Source organism: Mobula hypostoma, chromosome 7 (assembly GCF_963921235.1).
Source record: "Mobula hypostoma chromosome 7, sMobHyp1.1, whole genome shotgun sequence".
Taxonomy (NCBI): domain Eukaryota; kingdom Metazoa; phylum Chordata; class Chondrichthyes; order Myliobatiformes; family Myliobatidae; genus Mobula; species Mobula hypostoma.
In genome coordinates, this window is record NC_086103.1 from 153,926,856 (window position 1) to 153,940,624 (window position 13,769).

General features: G+C 39.1%; 1 protein-coding gene across 3 annotated transcripts in view; it reads right to left on the reverse strand.

Moving 5' to 3' along the window:
- The window catches only part of dclk1a (doublecortin-like kinase 1a), a 293,292-nt gene extending 280,460 nt beyond the window's left edge, over nt 1-12,832 (reverse strand). For all 3 annotated transcript variants that reach the window (XM_063054334.1, XM_063054335.1, XM_063054333.1), the window contains exons 1-3: nt 12,600-12,832; nt 11,944-12,324; nt 721-1,067 (exon numbers count right to left, since the gene is read on the reverse strand). In XM_063054334.1, the coding sequence (XP_062910404.1) occupies nt 721-1,067; nt 11,944-12,313 (717 nt within the window). In that variant the 5' untranslated portion in view covers nt 12,314-12,324; nt 12,600-12,832. The remainder of the gene's footprint in view (nt 1-720; nt 1,068-11,943; nt 12,325-12,599) is intronic.
- Nucleotides 12,833-13,769: the final 937 nt, after the last annotated feature.

The following is a 13,769-nucleotide window of genomic DNA, read 5'->3' on the forward strand; positions in this document are numbered from 1 at the left end:
CCCATTATAACTATTCTAGTTTGCCGAATTGTCCAAACATAGATTAAACAAATCTTTACCACAGATATCAGAGCACACACAATCTAATTCCTGTGTACTTTGTGGGCTGATGTTACTTTTCTATGACTTCCTACTGCAACTTACAAATGAAACACATTAAGTGTACCTACAAAAACATTAAAGCAACCTCTTTTACAGAATATTTTCATTTTATTGATGAATTAGCCTTGCTTCATGTAACACTGCATATCTATTGGAATATAATAATGTACACCCATTTTGCAGTGGAAATGACAAGTTTGAAACAATTCTACTGATGTTTTTGCAAAATAATTTTCAAATATGCCTTAAAATTGCCTGAATAAATAACAATGAATATCCAAACTAATAGCCCATACAGCAAGTTTCTATAACCATACATGTTTGGATTCACCGTGGTAAACTGTTAGCCAACTGTTCAAGATGTTTGAACATTTTACAGTATAGCATTCATGTTTAACAACTAGTTTTGCTTGTTTCCTACATGCACCTGGTTTTAACAAATTAGATCTTCTGATTTTTTTAAGCATTCTTAGTAGCATATAGAAAACAAAGATTGTTGCATTTCATTTTACTTCTTCTCAAGCCTCTTCATTTCATCAATTACCTGAGTAATAATTAATAATATAACTTTTTTTCTCTACTGTAATTATTGGTACAATTTTAAGAAAGGCACTCTACCTGTTTCCCATCTAAGGTGTACAAACGTTTAACTGCTCCAGAATCCAACTTGATGGCATCAGTGATATCTGTGAGAACCTGGTCAAACGAATGTGCAGTCTTCTTATTCAGCAGAATTCTTACAGCTTTCCGTGGCTTCACACCACTCCTGATAATGGTCACCAGCTTGGGGCGGATGAAGTCTTTGTTCTCTTTCGCCTCAGCAGCACTTGCTTTGCTACTACTGATAGATGTTGGTGTGCGTCCAGCTCCGGTTGCTTTGACGTTCACTGACCAGTTAGGATTTACATTCTTTGTGTAGTCCATCTTCCGAAATGGTTCAATAGATGCACACACATAACTTTCTCCTAAGAAATGACAATGATTCTATTCAACAGATGCACAGATAATGTTTGCTGTAATTAGATACAATTTTATTGTGGCAATTTATTCAGATTAAAAGAATAATAAGCACCTATAAAGTAAAAAGAGTACATCTAGTAATATTAACCAGTCCTTATTTCTTCCTCTCTTTCTCAGAACTGGCACACAAGAGTTTACACCTAGTAAATATTATAAGGTAAATTCTATGTATAATAAAGGCCCATCAAAGCTCACTTAATGATGGCCTTCATATATGATTCAAGTCTATCAGGGACATCTAGATATGCCCTTAAGCTAAAACCAAGAGTAATATATTAGTGAAGTTCATTGTGCTGAAAGCTCCCAAAGTTGTTCAGTTCCAACCCCACCTTGACAATTTACAAAACTACATTCAACAAATTTGTCTACTTTTAGCTAGGAAAACGAAGCAGATTTTCCAGAATGACAAAAGAATCTAACCAATTCACTATTTTATCCCCATTTTGGAGAGACTATAAATACCCAATCTTGCAAAATATCCCTCACTGACATATGCTTGTTAGAGGAGCCAGCACACGGGATCAGCCCACCGATCAGTCGATCCACAGTACAGCACTGTCAAAGCATCACCATAGCTGTCTTTTATAAGACACCGTTGCTGCTTCTCACTATATTCGGCAGAGTATTTCAAATCCTAGCAATCATTTCCACAAAAAAAAACGTACGCTATGCACCTACTTCTATTTATCGACTGACAATCCCAAAATTTATAGGCCTTAATATTAGTATCCTTCCTCCTACCACAACAGACAGGACAGGATTAACTCAAATTGTATCCACAATGTACCATTATATATAGTTGTAATTATCACGATGGAAATTTTTTCCACTAACATATAACTGAGCCCATTGTAGGCTCTTTCAGAAAGTCAGGAGGCATGGCTTCTAGGGAAGCTTGACTGTATGGATTCAGAATTGGCTTCCCCACAGAAGGCAGGGGACAATTATAGATGGAGTGTAGTCTGTCTGGAGCTTGGTAACCAGTGTATTCCAATGGGGATATGTGCTGGGACCCCTGTTCTTTGTGAGTTTTGCAAATTACTTGAATGAAGAAGTGGAAGTGATGCACACAAAATGCTGGAGGAGCCCAGCAGGCCAGGCAGTATCTATAGAAAAAAGTACAGTTGATGTTTTGGGCCAAGACCCTTCAGGAGTCCTGCTGAAGGGTCTCAGCCCAAAACATCGACCGTACTTTTTTCCATAGATGCTGCCTGGCCTGCTAAGATCCTTCAGCATTTTGTGCGTGTTGCTTGGATTGCCAGTGTCTGCAGATTTTCTCTTGTTTGTGAGGAAGGGAAGAGTGGATTAGTAAGCTTGCAGATGACATGAAGGGTGGTGGAGCTACAGATAGTGTAGATGTTTGCTATTGGTTACAATGGTACATTAACACCATGCAGAGCTGGGCTGAAACATGGCAGATGGAATTCAACCCAGAAAAATATGAAGTGATTCACTTTGGAAGGTTGAATTTGAAAGCAGAATAACTTGGCAGCAGGGTTAATGGCAAGATTCAGAACAGTGTGGAGCAGTCGAGGGATCTTGAGGTCTACGTCCTTCGATCCCTCAAAGTTGCCACGCAAGTTGATAGGGTTGTTAAGGTGGTGTATCGTGCACTGGCCTTCATTAGTTGAGGGACTGAGTTCAAGAACTGCGAGAAAATGTTGCAGCTCTATAAAACCCTGGTTAGACCACACTTGGAATATTGTGTTCATTTCCAGTCACTTCATTAAAGGAAGGATGTGGAAGCTTTAGAGAGGGTGCAGAGGAGATTTACCAGGAAACTACCTGGATTAGAGAGCATGTCTCATGAGAACAGACTGAGCAAGCTGGACTTTTTGGAGCAAAGGAGGAGGAGAGGTGACTTGATACAGATATAGAAAATGATAAGAGACACAGATCAAGTGGATAGGCACAGGCATTTCCCAGGATAGAAAGGGATTATACTAGGGACAATAACTTTAAGGTGATTGGAGGCAAGTATACAGGGGATGACAGAGGAAAGTATTTTTTGCATAGAGTGATGGGTGCATGGAATGCTCTGCCAAGGGTGGTGGTAGGGGCAGATACAATTGGGACATTTAATAAACCCTTAGACAGGATGATAGAAAAACAGGGGGCTATGTATGAGGGATTGATCTTAGAGTAGGTTAAAAATTTGACAACAAAGAGCCTTTACTGCGCTGTAATCTCAGTGTTCTATGTTCAATAATCAAGGTCATTTAAATTGGGGAAAAAATAAACTAGCTGATACTGGACATGTTTGGCAGGGGTTGGAAAAATCAGCCTCCCTTTTCTCCATTCTACCACTGTCATCATGTCCACTTTCTCTTCCATCCCATACTTATTTGACAACACTACAGATAAGAGCAAGACGAAAACAAGTTTCCATTTAGAGTTGGAGAACATAGAAAAGTACAGCACAGAAACAGACCCTCCAGCCCATCTAGATCATGCCAAACCATTTAAACTGCCAACTTCCATCAACCTACACTAGTACCATAACCCTCCGTATCGCTAACATCTATGTACCTATCCAAACTTCCCTTAAATGTTGAAATCAAGCTTGCATGTACCACTTGAGCAGACAGCTCATTTCATACCTTCACGGCCTTCTGAATGAAGAAGTTTCCTCTTATGTTCCCCTTAAACTTTTCAACTTTCACCTTTAACCCATCACCTCTGGTTGAGGTCCCACCCAACCTCAGTGGGAAAAGCCTGCTTGCATTTACCCTATCCATACCCTTCATAATTTTGCATAACTCTATAAAATCTCCTCTCAATCTTCTACATTCCAAGGAATATAGTAATACCTAATTCAAACTTTCCATGTCCTCCAGACACAGCAACATCCTTGCAGTTTTTCCTTGATACTTTTTCCAACCTTATTTCCATCTTTCCTGTAGATACGTGACCAAAACTGCACACAATACTCCAAATTAGGCCTCACCAGTGTCTTATACAACTTCTACACAACATCTCATCTTCTGTACTCAATACTTTGATTTATGAAGTCCAATGTGCCAAAAACAACCCTATCTACTGTGACACTACTTTCAATGAATTATGGACCTATATTCCCAGGTCCCTTTGTTCTACCGCACTCCTCAATGTGTAAGACCTACCCTGGTTTTAACAGCTCACACCTGCCTTCAATATATTCCATCTGCCAGTTTTCAGCCCATTTTTCCAGCTGGTCAAGATCCTGCTGCAAGCCATGATAGCTATGATGCACTACCGCTCCACAGCTTCTCCCACAAAGCCAATGTCTAATCCAATTTACTACCTCAACTTGAAGCAACTGAACCTTCTTGAACAATCTCCCATGCAGGACCCTGTCAAAATGCCTTGCTACAGTTCATGTAGCTAATATTCACTGCCTTGCCTTCATCCACTTTCCTGGTAACTTCCTCGAAGATCGGTTTGACATGACCCATTATCCTTAATAAGTCCGTGTCTATCCAAATGCTTATATATCAGGTCCCTTAGTACATTTTCATGGAACATTTATACCCATATTGAAACAGGGAGCTTGCTAAAATCATAGACCCCATTAAAAGAATGATAGGAAGTAGGGTTTTTTTTAAAATGCTGAGAATTGATAGTCTAAGACAGACAGAATGTTCAAAAAGAAAATCCAGCTTCAGCTGGGAGAATAAATGACAGCTCTAATGAGCATGCAGGAACAAAAGGGCATAGGGATACATGTACATTAATCCTGAATTGTTGCAGCTAGATAGGTAGGAAAGCACTAAAGGTCTGATTTATAAATAGTGGCAAAGAACACAAAAATCAGGAAAAGCCCGTAGTATTACAGGAAAGATGCTAGCATGGATAGAAGATGGCTGATTGGCAGGAGGAAAAGAATCAGAATAAAGGGGTCCTATTCCAGTTGGCTGCCGGTGACAAGTGATGTTCCGCAGGGGCCAGTGTCGGGACCACTTCTTTTCATATTAATGTCAACAATTTGGATGACTGAATTGATGGTTTTGTGGCCAAGATTGCAGATGATACAAAAATAAGTGAATGGGTTGGTTGTGTTGAGGAAGCAGAGACTCTGCAGAAGGACTTGGACAGATAGGGAGAATGGGCAAATAAGTGGCAGATGGAATATAGTGTAGGGAAGTGTATGGTCGGATACTTTGGTAGAAGGAATAAAAGCGAAGACTTTTCTGAACAGGGAGAAAATTCAAAAATCAGAAATGCAAAAGGGCTCAGGAGTCCTTGTGCAGGATTCCCTAATGGTTAACTTGCAGGCTGAGTCAGTGGTAAGGAAGGCAAATGCAATGTTAGCATTCATTTTCAGTGGACTAGAAAATAAGAACAAGGATGTGATGCTGAGGCTTTATAAGGCCTTGGTGAGACTGCACTTGGAGTATTGTGAGCAGATTTGGGCCACTGATCTAAAAAAAGATGTGCTGGCATTGGAGAGGATCCAGAGGAGGTTCACATGAGTGATTCTGGGAATTAAAGGTTTATCTCATGAGGAGTGTTTAATAGCTCTGGGCCTATACTCGCTGGAGTTTAGAAGAATGATGGACGAGAGACCTGGGCAAGGATGGTCAAGACCCAAGTATTAGACTATTTAAGACTAGAATCGAGACATGATTCAAGACTGAAATGAGAACAGGGCACTAAACTAGATGTTAGACAATTATCCAAGTAGAGCTGACGATTAAGCACTGAACCTCAGTTCAGGTGCTCTTTAAATATGAATTTCCTGGCACCAAAACATGGCTGCCAATAACAGGGCGGGCCTGAACTTTTAAAGGGGCTACACCAGAGGCTGACGTGGTCAGATGCAAATGAGCGGGTGTTGGGGGGGGGGGGTTTCTATATAAAACCTATTGAATATTGAAAGACCTAGACAGAGTGGATGTGGAGATGATGCTTCCTACAGTGGGTGAATCTAGGACCAGAGATTACAGCCTCAGAGTAAAGGGATATTCATTTAGAACAGAGATGAGAAGGAATTTCTTTAGCTAGACGTGAATCCGTGGAATTCCTTGCCAAGGATGGCTATGGAGGCCAAGTCATTGAGTATATTTAAGTCAGGTTGATAGGTTCTCGTTGAGTCAGGGCATCAAAGTTTATGGGGAGAAAGCAGGAGAATAGGGGTTGATAATAAATCAGTCACGATGGAATGGCAGAGCAGATTTGGTGGGCTGAGAGGCCTAATTCTACTCCGATGGTCTTATTCATCTTTTCCCTCACCTCCCTTCATGGCCCCAAACTGTCCTTCCAGGTGAGGCAATAGTTCACCTCTGAATCTGTTGGGCACTATATCCGGAGCTCCCGATGTAGCCTCCTCTACATTGATGAAACCCAATGTAAATTGGGGGAAAATCGCTTTGCTGAGCACCTTCGCTCCATCAGCAAAAAGCAGTATTTCCCAGTGGCCAACCATTTTAATTCCCATCCCCATTCTGACAGGAAGTTTTATTTAACCTGTCCAAAACATTGTGAAGACTGCAAGTGGAATATTGCTTCAAATTCTCATTACCACATTTTAAGAAAAGTGTGGAAGTTCCAGAGAGAGTGCAGAAACGATTTACTTCTAGAGTTGAGTGATTTCATCGCTAAGTTTAGACTGGAATCCAGGACTGTTCTTCTTGCAAAGAAGGTCAAGATTGGATAGAAATGTACCTGATCGTAGTGAATTTAGAAAGAGAAGACAGAGAGAAGATGCCCCAATTAGCAGATGATTTCTGGACAAAGCAAAGATTTAGAATTTTGGATGAAAGACTCAAGATGGATATAATGAAAAACTGTTTTAAAACTTAAACTACAAACTGGCATTTATCTACAAACTAGAATACATCACCTTGTATTGATAGCAGAAACAGAATCAATGGCTTCAAAGGATAACTGGATAGACATATGACAGACAATCATGTGCAGAGCCAAATGTTCAGGGGAGTTACTGGATTGCTCTATAAGGAGCCAGGATAACCTCAATGGGATAAATGCCAGAGCAATACTATGATTAAAAATTATTAATGTCAATGTTGTTAAAGAGACTATAAATACTTATTTACAAATTATTAAAAAACACAAATGTCAAATATGTTGTTAGTAACTATCTTTTGTTTGGAAGATTAAAGGTTCTACAGTGTAATACAGTCAACTCCGAATGCCCAACACTCTGACCTGGACATGACTGGGAGCATGTGTATGAAGGTAATGATGAGATCAAAGATGTCATTAAAATCAGTAAAGATGGGCAGTGAATAGAAATTCTCTGGGAAGAATTAAATAGGGAGCATGCAAGGCTCATGGGAATTACTCAGAGATCTTACATTACCTATGATGGAAATTTTTAATATTCACATAGAGTTAGAAGCAGAAACAGATCAAGATCTAAAGGCAATGAATGAAGTATATTCAGGACAGTTTTCTGACATTGAGTAGTAATAAGCCTGAATCAGTCAATAATCTAACTAAAAATATTACCAAGGGGAGGAACTAACCGGATTCAATATATTAAAATGGGACAATGGAGAAACTAATGAGATTATCGTCAGGTCAAAACCCATTAGTTCCCACTTCAGGGTTTTAAAAGACATAGCTGAGCACATATTTAATTAAGTTGCTCAGAATATTCCAAAGCACTTAAATCAAGAACTGTTGCTTTACATGGAAAATTACTGGTGTTGTACATTATTTAATAAGAATGGGACAAATAATCAAAGAAGATTATAGATCTGTAAATCATAGGTAATTTGGGGTTGAGTAACTGATCAGAGGGATAAGTTGGTATCCTATCATATCTAATAAATTTTTGAACTTCTTTGTGGGTAACAACAGATGAGCACAGATTGCATTTTATTTATATGGACATCCAGAAACATTCATTAAGGTTTCACATAAATGCTGCCTGACCTGCTGAGTTCTTCCAGCATTTTGTGTGTTATATCATTTAATATGATCAAATGTCCAAACGCAGACTACTAAAAATTATCCATTTAACACCACTTGGTGTCCTGAGCTTTAAGTAATTTCCTAAGTCCATTTGATTGGACTCTATTTTAATTTCACCCTTTTTAACTTGGACATTATTCATTATTATGCACAGTCCTGCCCTTATTCTTTCCTGTTGATACAAGAGACTACAGATGCTGGAACCTGGAGCAAAAAAAAACTGCTGGAGGAACTCAGTGTGTTGAGCAGCATATATGGGGGCAATGGTAATCCACATTTTGGGTTGAGCTTCTGCATCTGGATGGAGAATGTAAATAAAACATAGCCAATATGAAGAGGCAAGGAGGAGGGTTAAGGCAGATGCTGGCAGACAATAGGTGGAACCAGATGAGGTGGTAAATAATGGGTAGAAAGCGCCACCTTGGAGTAAGAATGGGAAATAGTGGCTAGTGGGCGATAGGTTGAGATGAAAATGGGATAGATGCAACCAGGAAAGAGGAGGGTAGAAGTCAAGGTGAGGGCTTGTAGATGATAAATGGGAAAACAAGAGGCTGGAATATGATAATTAAGGAAGGGAAGGTGGACCCAGATAAAGGAGGGATGAACAACAGGTAGGGGAGGACATAAGAGAGACATAAGAGAAACATAAGGTGTAATGTGTGGGCAGTAGGCAGATGGAACAAGGTGGAGGAAGGCAATGTAACTGAGTGATCAGGGAAGACGGGTGGTTGACTAGAATGAGAAAGAAATGAGCAGGTGGAGTGTGGCTTACCGGAAATTAGAAAATACATAGTTCATACCCTTGGGTTATAGAATACAGCAAATATGAGATGATATTCTTGTGGTTTGACTTTGGCAGTATAGAAGGCTGAGAAATGACAGGTTGGTATGTGGGTGGGAAGGGGAGTTAAAATTACATGCAATCGGGAGATCAGGGAAGAGGACACAGTACAGATGCTCCACAAAATGACCACCTCGTCTATGCTTAGTCTCACCAATGCAGAGGCCACATTAGGAGCACTAGATACAGTAATCGAAGATGGAGAAGCTAAGTGAATTTTTGTCTAAGCTGAAAGGATTGTTTGGATTCCTGAATTCGTCCCTTTCTAACATGTCGTAGTTTCTGAGCTGCTGCCTTCAGTTAGCTCAGTACAATAAATTGTTAATGAAATCACAAAGAATATTAATTCCTTTCTTCAAACTAATTCTGGCATAAATTATTTACCTCAAGCTATAAAAAGTTCATATTTAATATGGAATGTTCAGATAATCTGCCAATGTCCTATGTAAATAGCCACAACAGCTAAGGATTTTTTGCGAATAGTACTAACACTAGAAAATGCGTATTTAATTTTTCAATTTTCCTATGAGAACTAAAATGTCTTTGATGAAGGGATATTGAAATATTTTTCTATCAAATGTTGCTTCTCTCCTGGGAATAACTGATTACAAATTGAGAAGAAATGACTGACAATCTTCCATACAGAAGACTGTTAATGAAGCTCAAAAGTTTTCACAGCTAAGAATAAAGGTTAAGAATGGTAGAGAAATTTGCTGATGAGTTGGAAGTGCAATTTTTGGTTAATGGAGAGATAGATCTAAAAGTGAGGGCTTGTCATAATTAGTCCCTATCAATAATGTAAAATCAACTAACTATGCAAGTAACTCAGACAGCTCCATCACTGGCAGAACCCTCCCCACCAGAGAGGGCATCAAAAGGTGGAGCCTCATCCATCACTATCCAGGACAAGCCCTCTTCTTACTACAATTCAGGAAAAGTACAGGAGCCTGCAGTCACACCCACACACAATGATTCAGAAACACGGCTTCTTCCATTCTGCCATCAGATTTCTGAATGGCCCATTAACACCAACTCGTTTAATTTATTTATTCTGTAATTTATAGTAATCTGATATCTTTGCACTGCTGCCGCAAAACAACACATTTCACTTCATCTAACTCGATGATAATAAATCTGTCTGAAATCTATAGTAAGAACAACAAATAAATAAAATGGAAAGATGTATTCAAACAGCATTTTATAATAATCAACGTTCAAACTAGCACTGAATTAATTTAATTGCTTGGAATAAATGGCTTCCTCATTCATATTTATTTGCTCACGGCGAAGATTCTATTAAAACCACAACCCGGTATATATTTTTAACTGACCAGTTTCTACTCAGCTGCATTCTGGTTGTTGAATATTATTTGCAAAGTAATATCTGAACAGAATGCCTCGCCTCGTGTTTTCCCCAGGGGAAACCAGCGGCCTTAAATCAAAAATGGCGCAACTTCCTCAGCTACAAGTTGGTCGGGAATTACTTAGCTGGTTAAACTCTGCAGCCTGGAGGAATAAAATGAAGGTCGCTTTTTGTTTACTATCAGTTATTTCCCCATCGATATGTTTTTGTTACTACATTTACCGCAACCTAATTCCGAGAGTCGCCATTGGTAACCATATCCCCAAACGCCAGGAGTTCGGCGAGTGACGCTCACCTTCAGTGGGTATTGGCATTTAGGTTTGATCAGTCGGTCTCCGTGGCAAGTTTACACATCTTCATAAAAGGAATAGTTGGTATATTTAACACATTTAAAATAACTTAATAATAGGAAAAGCTTTGAAAACTACCATCTTAGATTACCCATCACAGCCCTTACGATTCTATCTGTTCAAGTGCATCCACTTTCAATAGGAGTTGAAGTTAAATTATTCAAAATGGCGAAATTCCATGAGTAAAATATATATTAGGGGATGATTTGTGTAAAATTATTTCATCGATAGACGAACCTTTAATAATGCTATCCGGAGACATCGCCTACAGATGTTTCCCACGTTGTATATCAATACGTTACTTTCTCTCAATATATACCAGTAATTACAGGTGATTCACATTTGACCAATGCAAATGCATTTTCAATTCGGTGAACTTAGTTCATCACAACAACAAAGGAAAATTATGGGCAGAATCATCTTTCAAAAGAATCAAAGGAAGCATTCTGACTCCACCCAGATATGCTCTTTGTGTGTGGCATTGCAGATACTCTGTACACCCTGGTTCTCCTATATAGTCTTATTCACCTTTATAAAACAACCGTTCTATTTTTAATTTATATTTTTGAATATCGTTGAAACTACGCCGTTGGCAAATCACATAAATTTTGATTTAGTTATGAACGCAGTTTAAAAAGGTGTTGAGCTGACATGGTCTTTGTGCTATTTTCTGGTCTGTTGCATGTCCTTTAAGTGGTCGATTAAAATGGTTAAGTTGGTTCTTATTGCCATCATAATGCGAGATAACTTGGGGTTTAATAGTCTTCACGGGTATATTTTCAGCCAACCAATGCACGCCCCAATTTCCCCATTTATTGCAGTGAATTAGAAATAACAAAAAAAGATGGTCGGAAGATTTAGAAATAAAAAAAATAATACGTTCTAATGTATGGGAGTTTATTTGCCTCTCCTCCTACACCTGTGGTCTAGTTTATTAATGAAAGAATTGATGTTTTTGGATGCAAGTCCCCGTTCTGAGAAAAAATGTGAGAACTTAAACTGCAAACTATTCCATGATTTTACCTAAAATCTGGGGTTGTCGCACTCCTAAGAAAAAAACTATTAAAATTTATACACTTCAAAGCTGGAATTAGTCTTATTTATTTGGCTTTTATTTTCACGACATACTACGTAAATTCATTTGTAAGAATTCACTCGGAGCGATTAAAGAATGGAGTTTTGTTTTGACTGAGCTTGCGAGAGAGTTTAATCTCTATTTGTTTCATATGTTAAACTGAGGAAGATGCTGAAGTGTCCACCCGCTCGCATCAGGTGCTTACAGGCTCCTCTCTGCGACCCAGTGCAACTACTAAAGGTCCACGTTTTCGTGGTTTGGTTTCAATACACACCTGCCACCAACTCTTCGAGACTGCTAATTTTCTTCTGGCCATCAATGCTGTAGATGACCCTGACCCCCTGGGGTAGGTTGACGTTATCCGAGAGAGTCCGGGTCAGGTCGGCTAGAAGGGCCTCGAAGGTGCGGAAACGGTCCTGGGATACTGCATACACGATGCCTTTAAAATAACGGTCCCCATTGCGGTAAAAGCGCACTTTCTTGGCTTTTTTCTCGGAGCTGAGAGTCTGCAGGGTGCGGGTCCGATAGAAGCTGCAGTGGGCGCTGTGTGTGGGGCTGGGTAAACCGTTCAGCCGGGACGCTCTGCCGTATCTCATTCCCTTGTCTCGTTCATCAAAATGTTCGAACTCTAAATCTCGATCCATGTTCAGTTAATCTGGAATTATTTTAAAAAAGCAAATAAATTTCGCTTAGAACTCGCCTCTAGTCCACGAAACACGAGATTGTTTTTTAACAAAGGGAAATCACTGTTAAAAGCACAGACACACAGCTCACAGAGGATCTGTCAGCATCAAATATGAAAAAAAAACGAATCGAAATCATCAATTAAAATATTTATTGAGCAGTTCGCTTTTGACAGTATCATCTGGTCCGGTTTAAAGCCGCTGTTCTAACTGGATTAGACTGGAGGAAACGTAATAATATACATACCAATATCTGGAGATGTAGGTGGGTCTCGAGACGCTTTTATTTCAGGAAAATTTCTTCTTAATATTTTTATTAGGTGTAGATGAAAGTGGTGACAGAAGAGATGCTGATTGCCTTTGTTGTGTCTCCGGGCCTCTCTCAGTGTCAATTCTATGTGTTAGTGTGTGAGAGAGAAGAGACGGGGCTGGGGCTGGGGCTGCAGCTGCCGGTTTCTGCTGTTAACTGTGATTTGCATTGGCCCGTCCCTCATTTAAATTCATGTTTCGCACCAGTCACACATGCGTTTAATACTCCCGAGAGAAAGTGTTAACGGATTTCAAATACGCGCATCTTAGCTAGTGCATCACTGCAACGTCCGGTTTGTGGACAGACCAATTAATCCAAGTTGTTTAATTTGAATAAAAATAAAGATTCTGACCAGCGTCGGTACTGTTTTTTCTGCTATGATAGAAAATACACGAGTACAAAGAATAGTGAATTGCAGTGTTTTAGTGATGTTACAGAAATTGAATCAATCCATATTCCTCATGTGTTGATCCCTTCGCCGCTTTGTGATCCACACAACCCAAAGGGCCATCATATGATCAAAAGAGTACGAGGCCGGTGGGGTTTGCATCTTGGGGTGCAGATCTGAAGAAAGCAAACGCAAAGAGAAATAATCTGTGCATTCTAAAACATTCTAATTGTATGAGCCATTAAAATCCTCGTGGTTTAAAACAATAGAATGGAATATTTCTTACATAAAATTAACTGAAAATCGTAAATAATCAATTTGGTTTTACCTGAAAATTTTGCACTACTTAATTTTTTTTATAAAATGTTTCATATACATACACATATCTTATTGTAATTTATAGTATTTTTGTATTGCTTTGTAATGCTGCTGCAAACCAACACATTTCATGACACATATCATTGATATTAAACCTGATTCTGATCAGTTTTTGTTAGAAAAAAATACTGTTTTAAATTAATGATTTAATGATCATGTGAGTAAATTTATTTCCGTTTTCAATTTTCCACAGGCCATGCTTTATCTGCATAATTTAGAGCATTATTTCAGCACACTATTTGGGAGAGTTATGTTTAACTGCCTCCTGGGATAAGGCCAGATGAGGTGTGTGATGACTTATTCGTTCAGTGTTTGGCAATAGGAAAATGCAATAACAATTA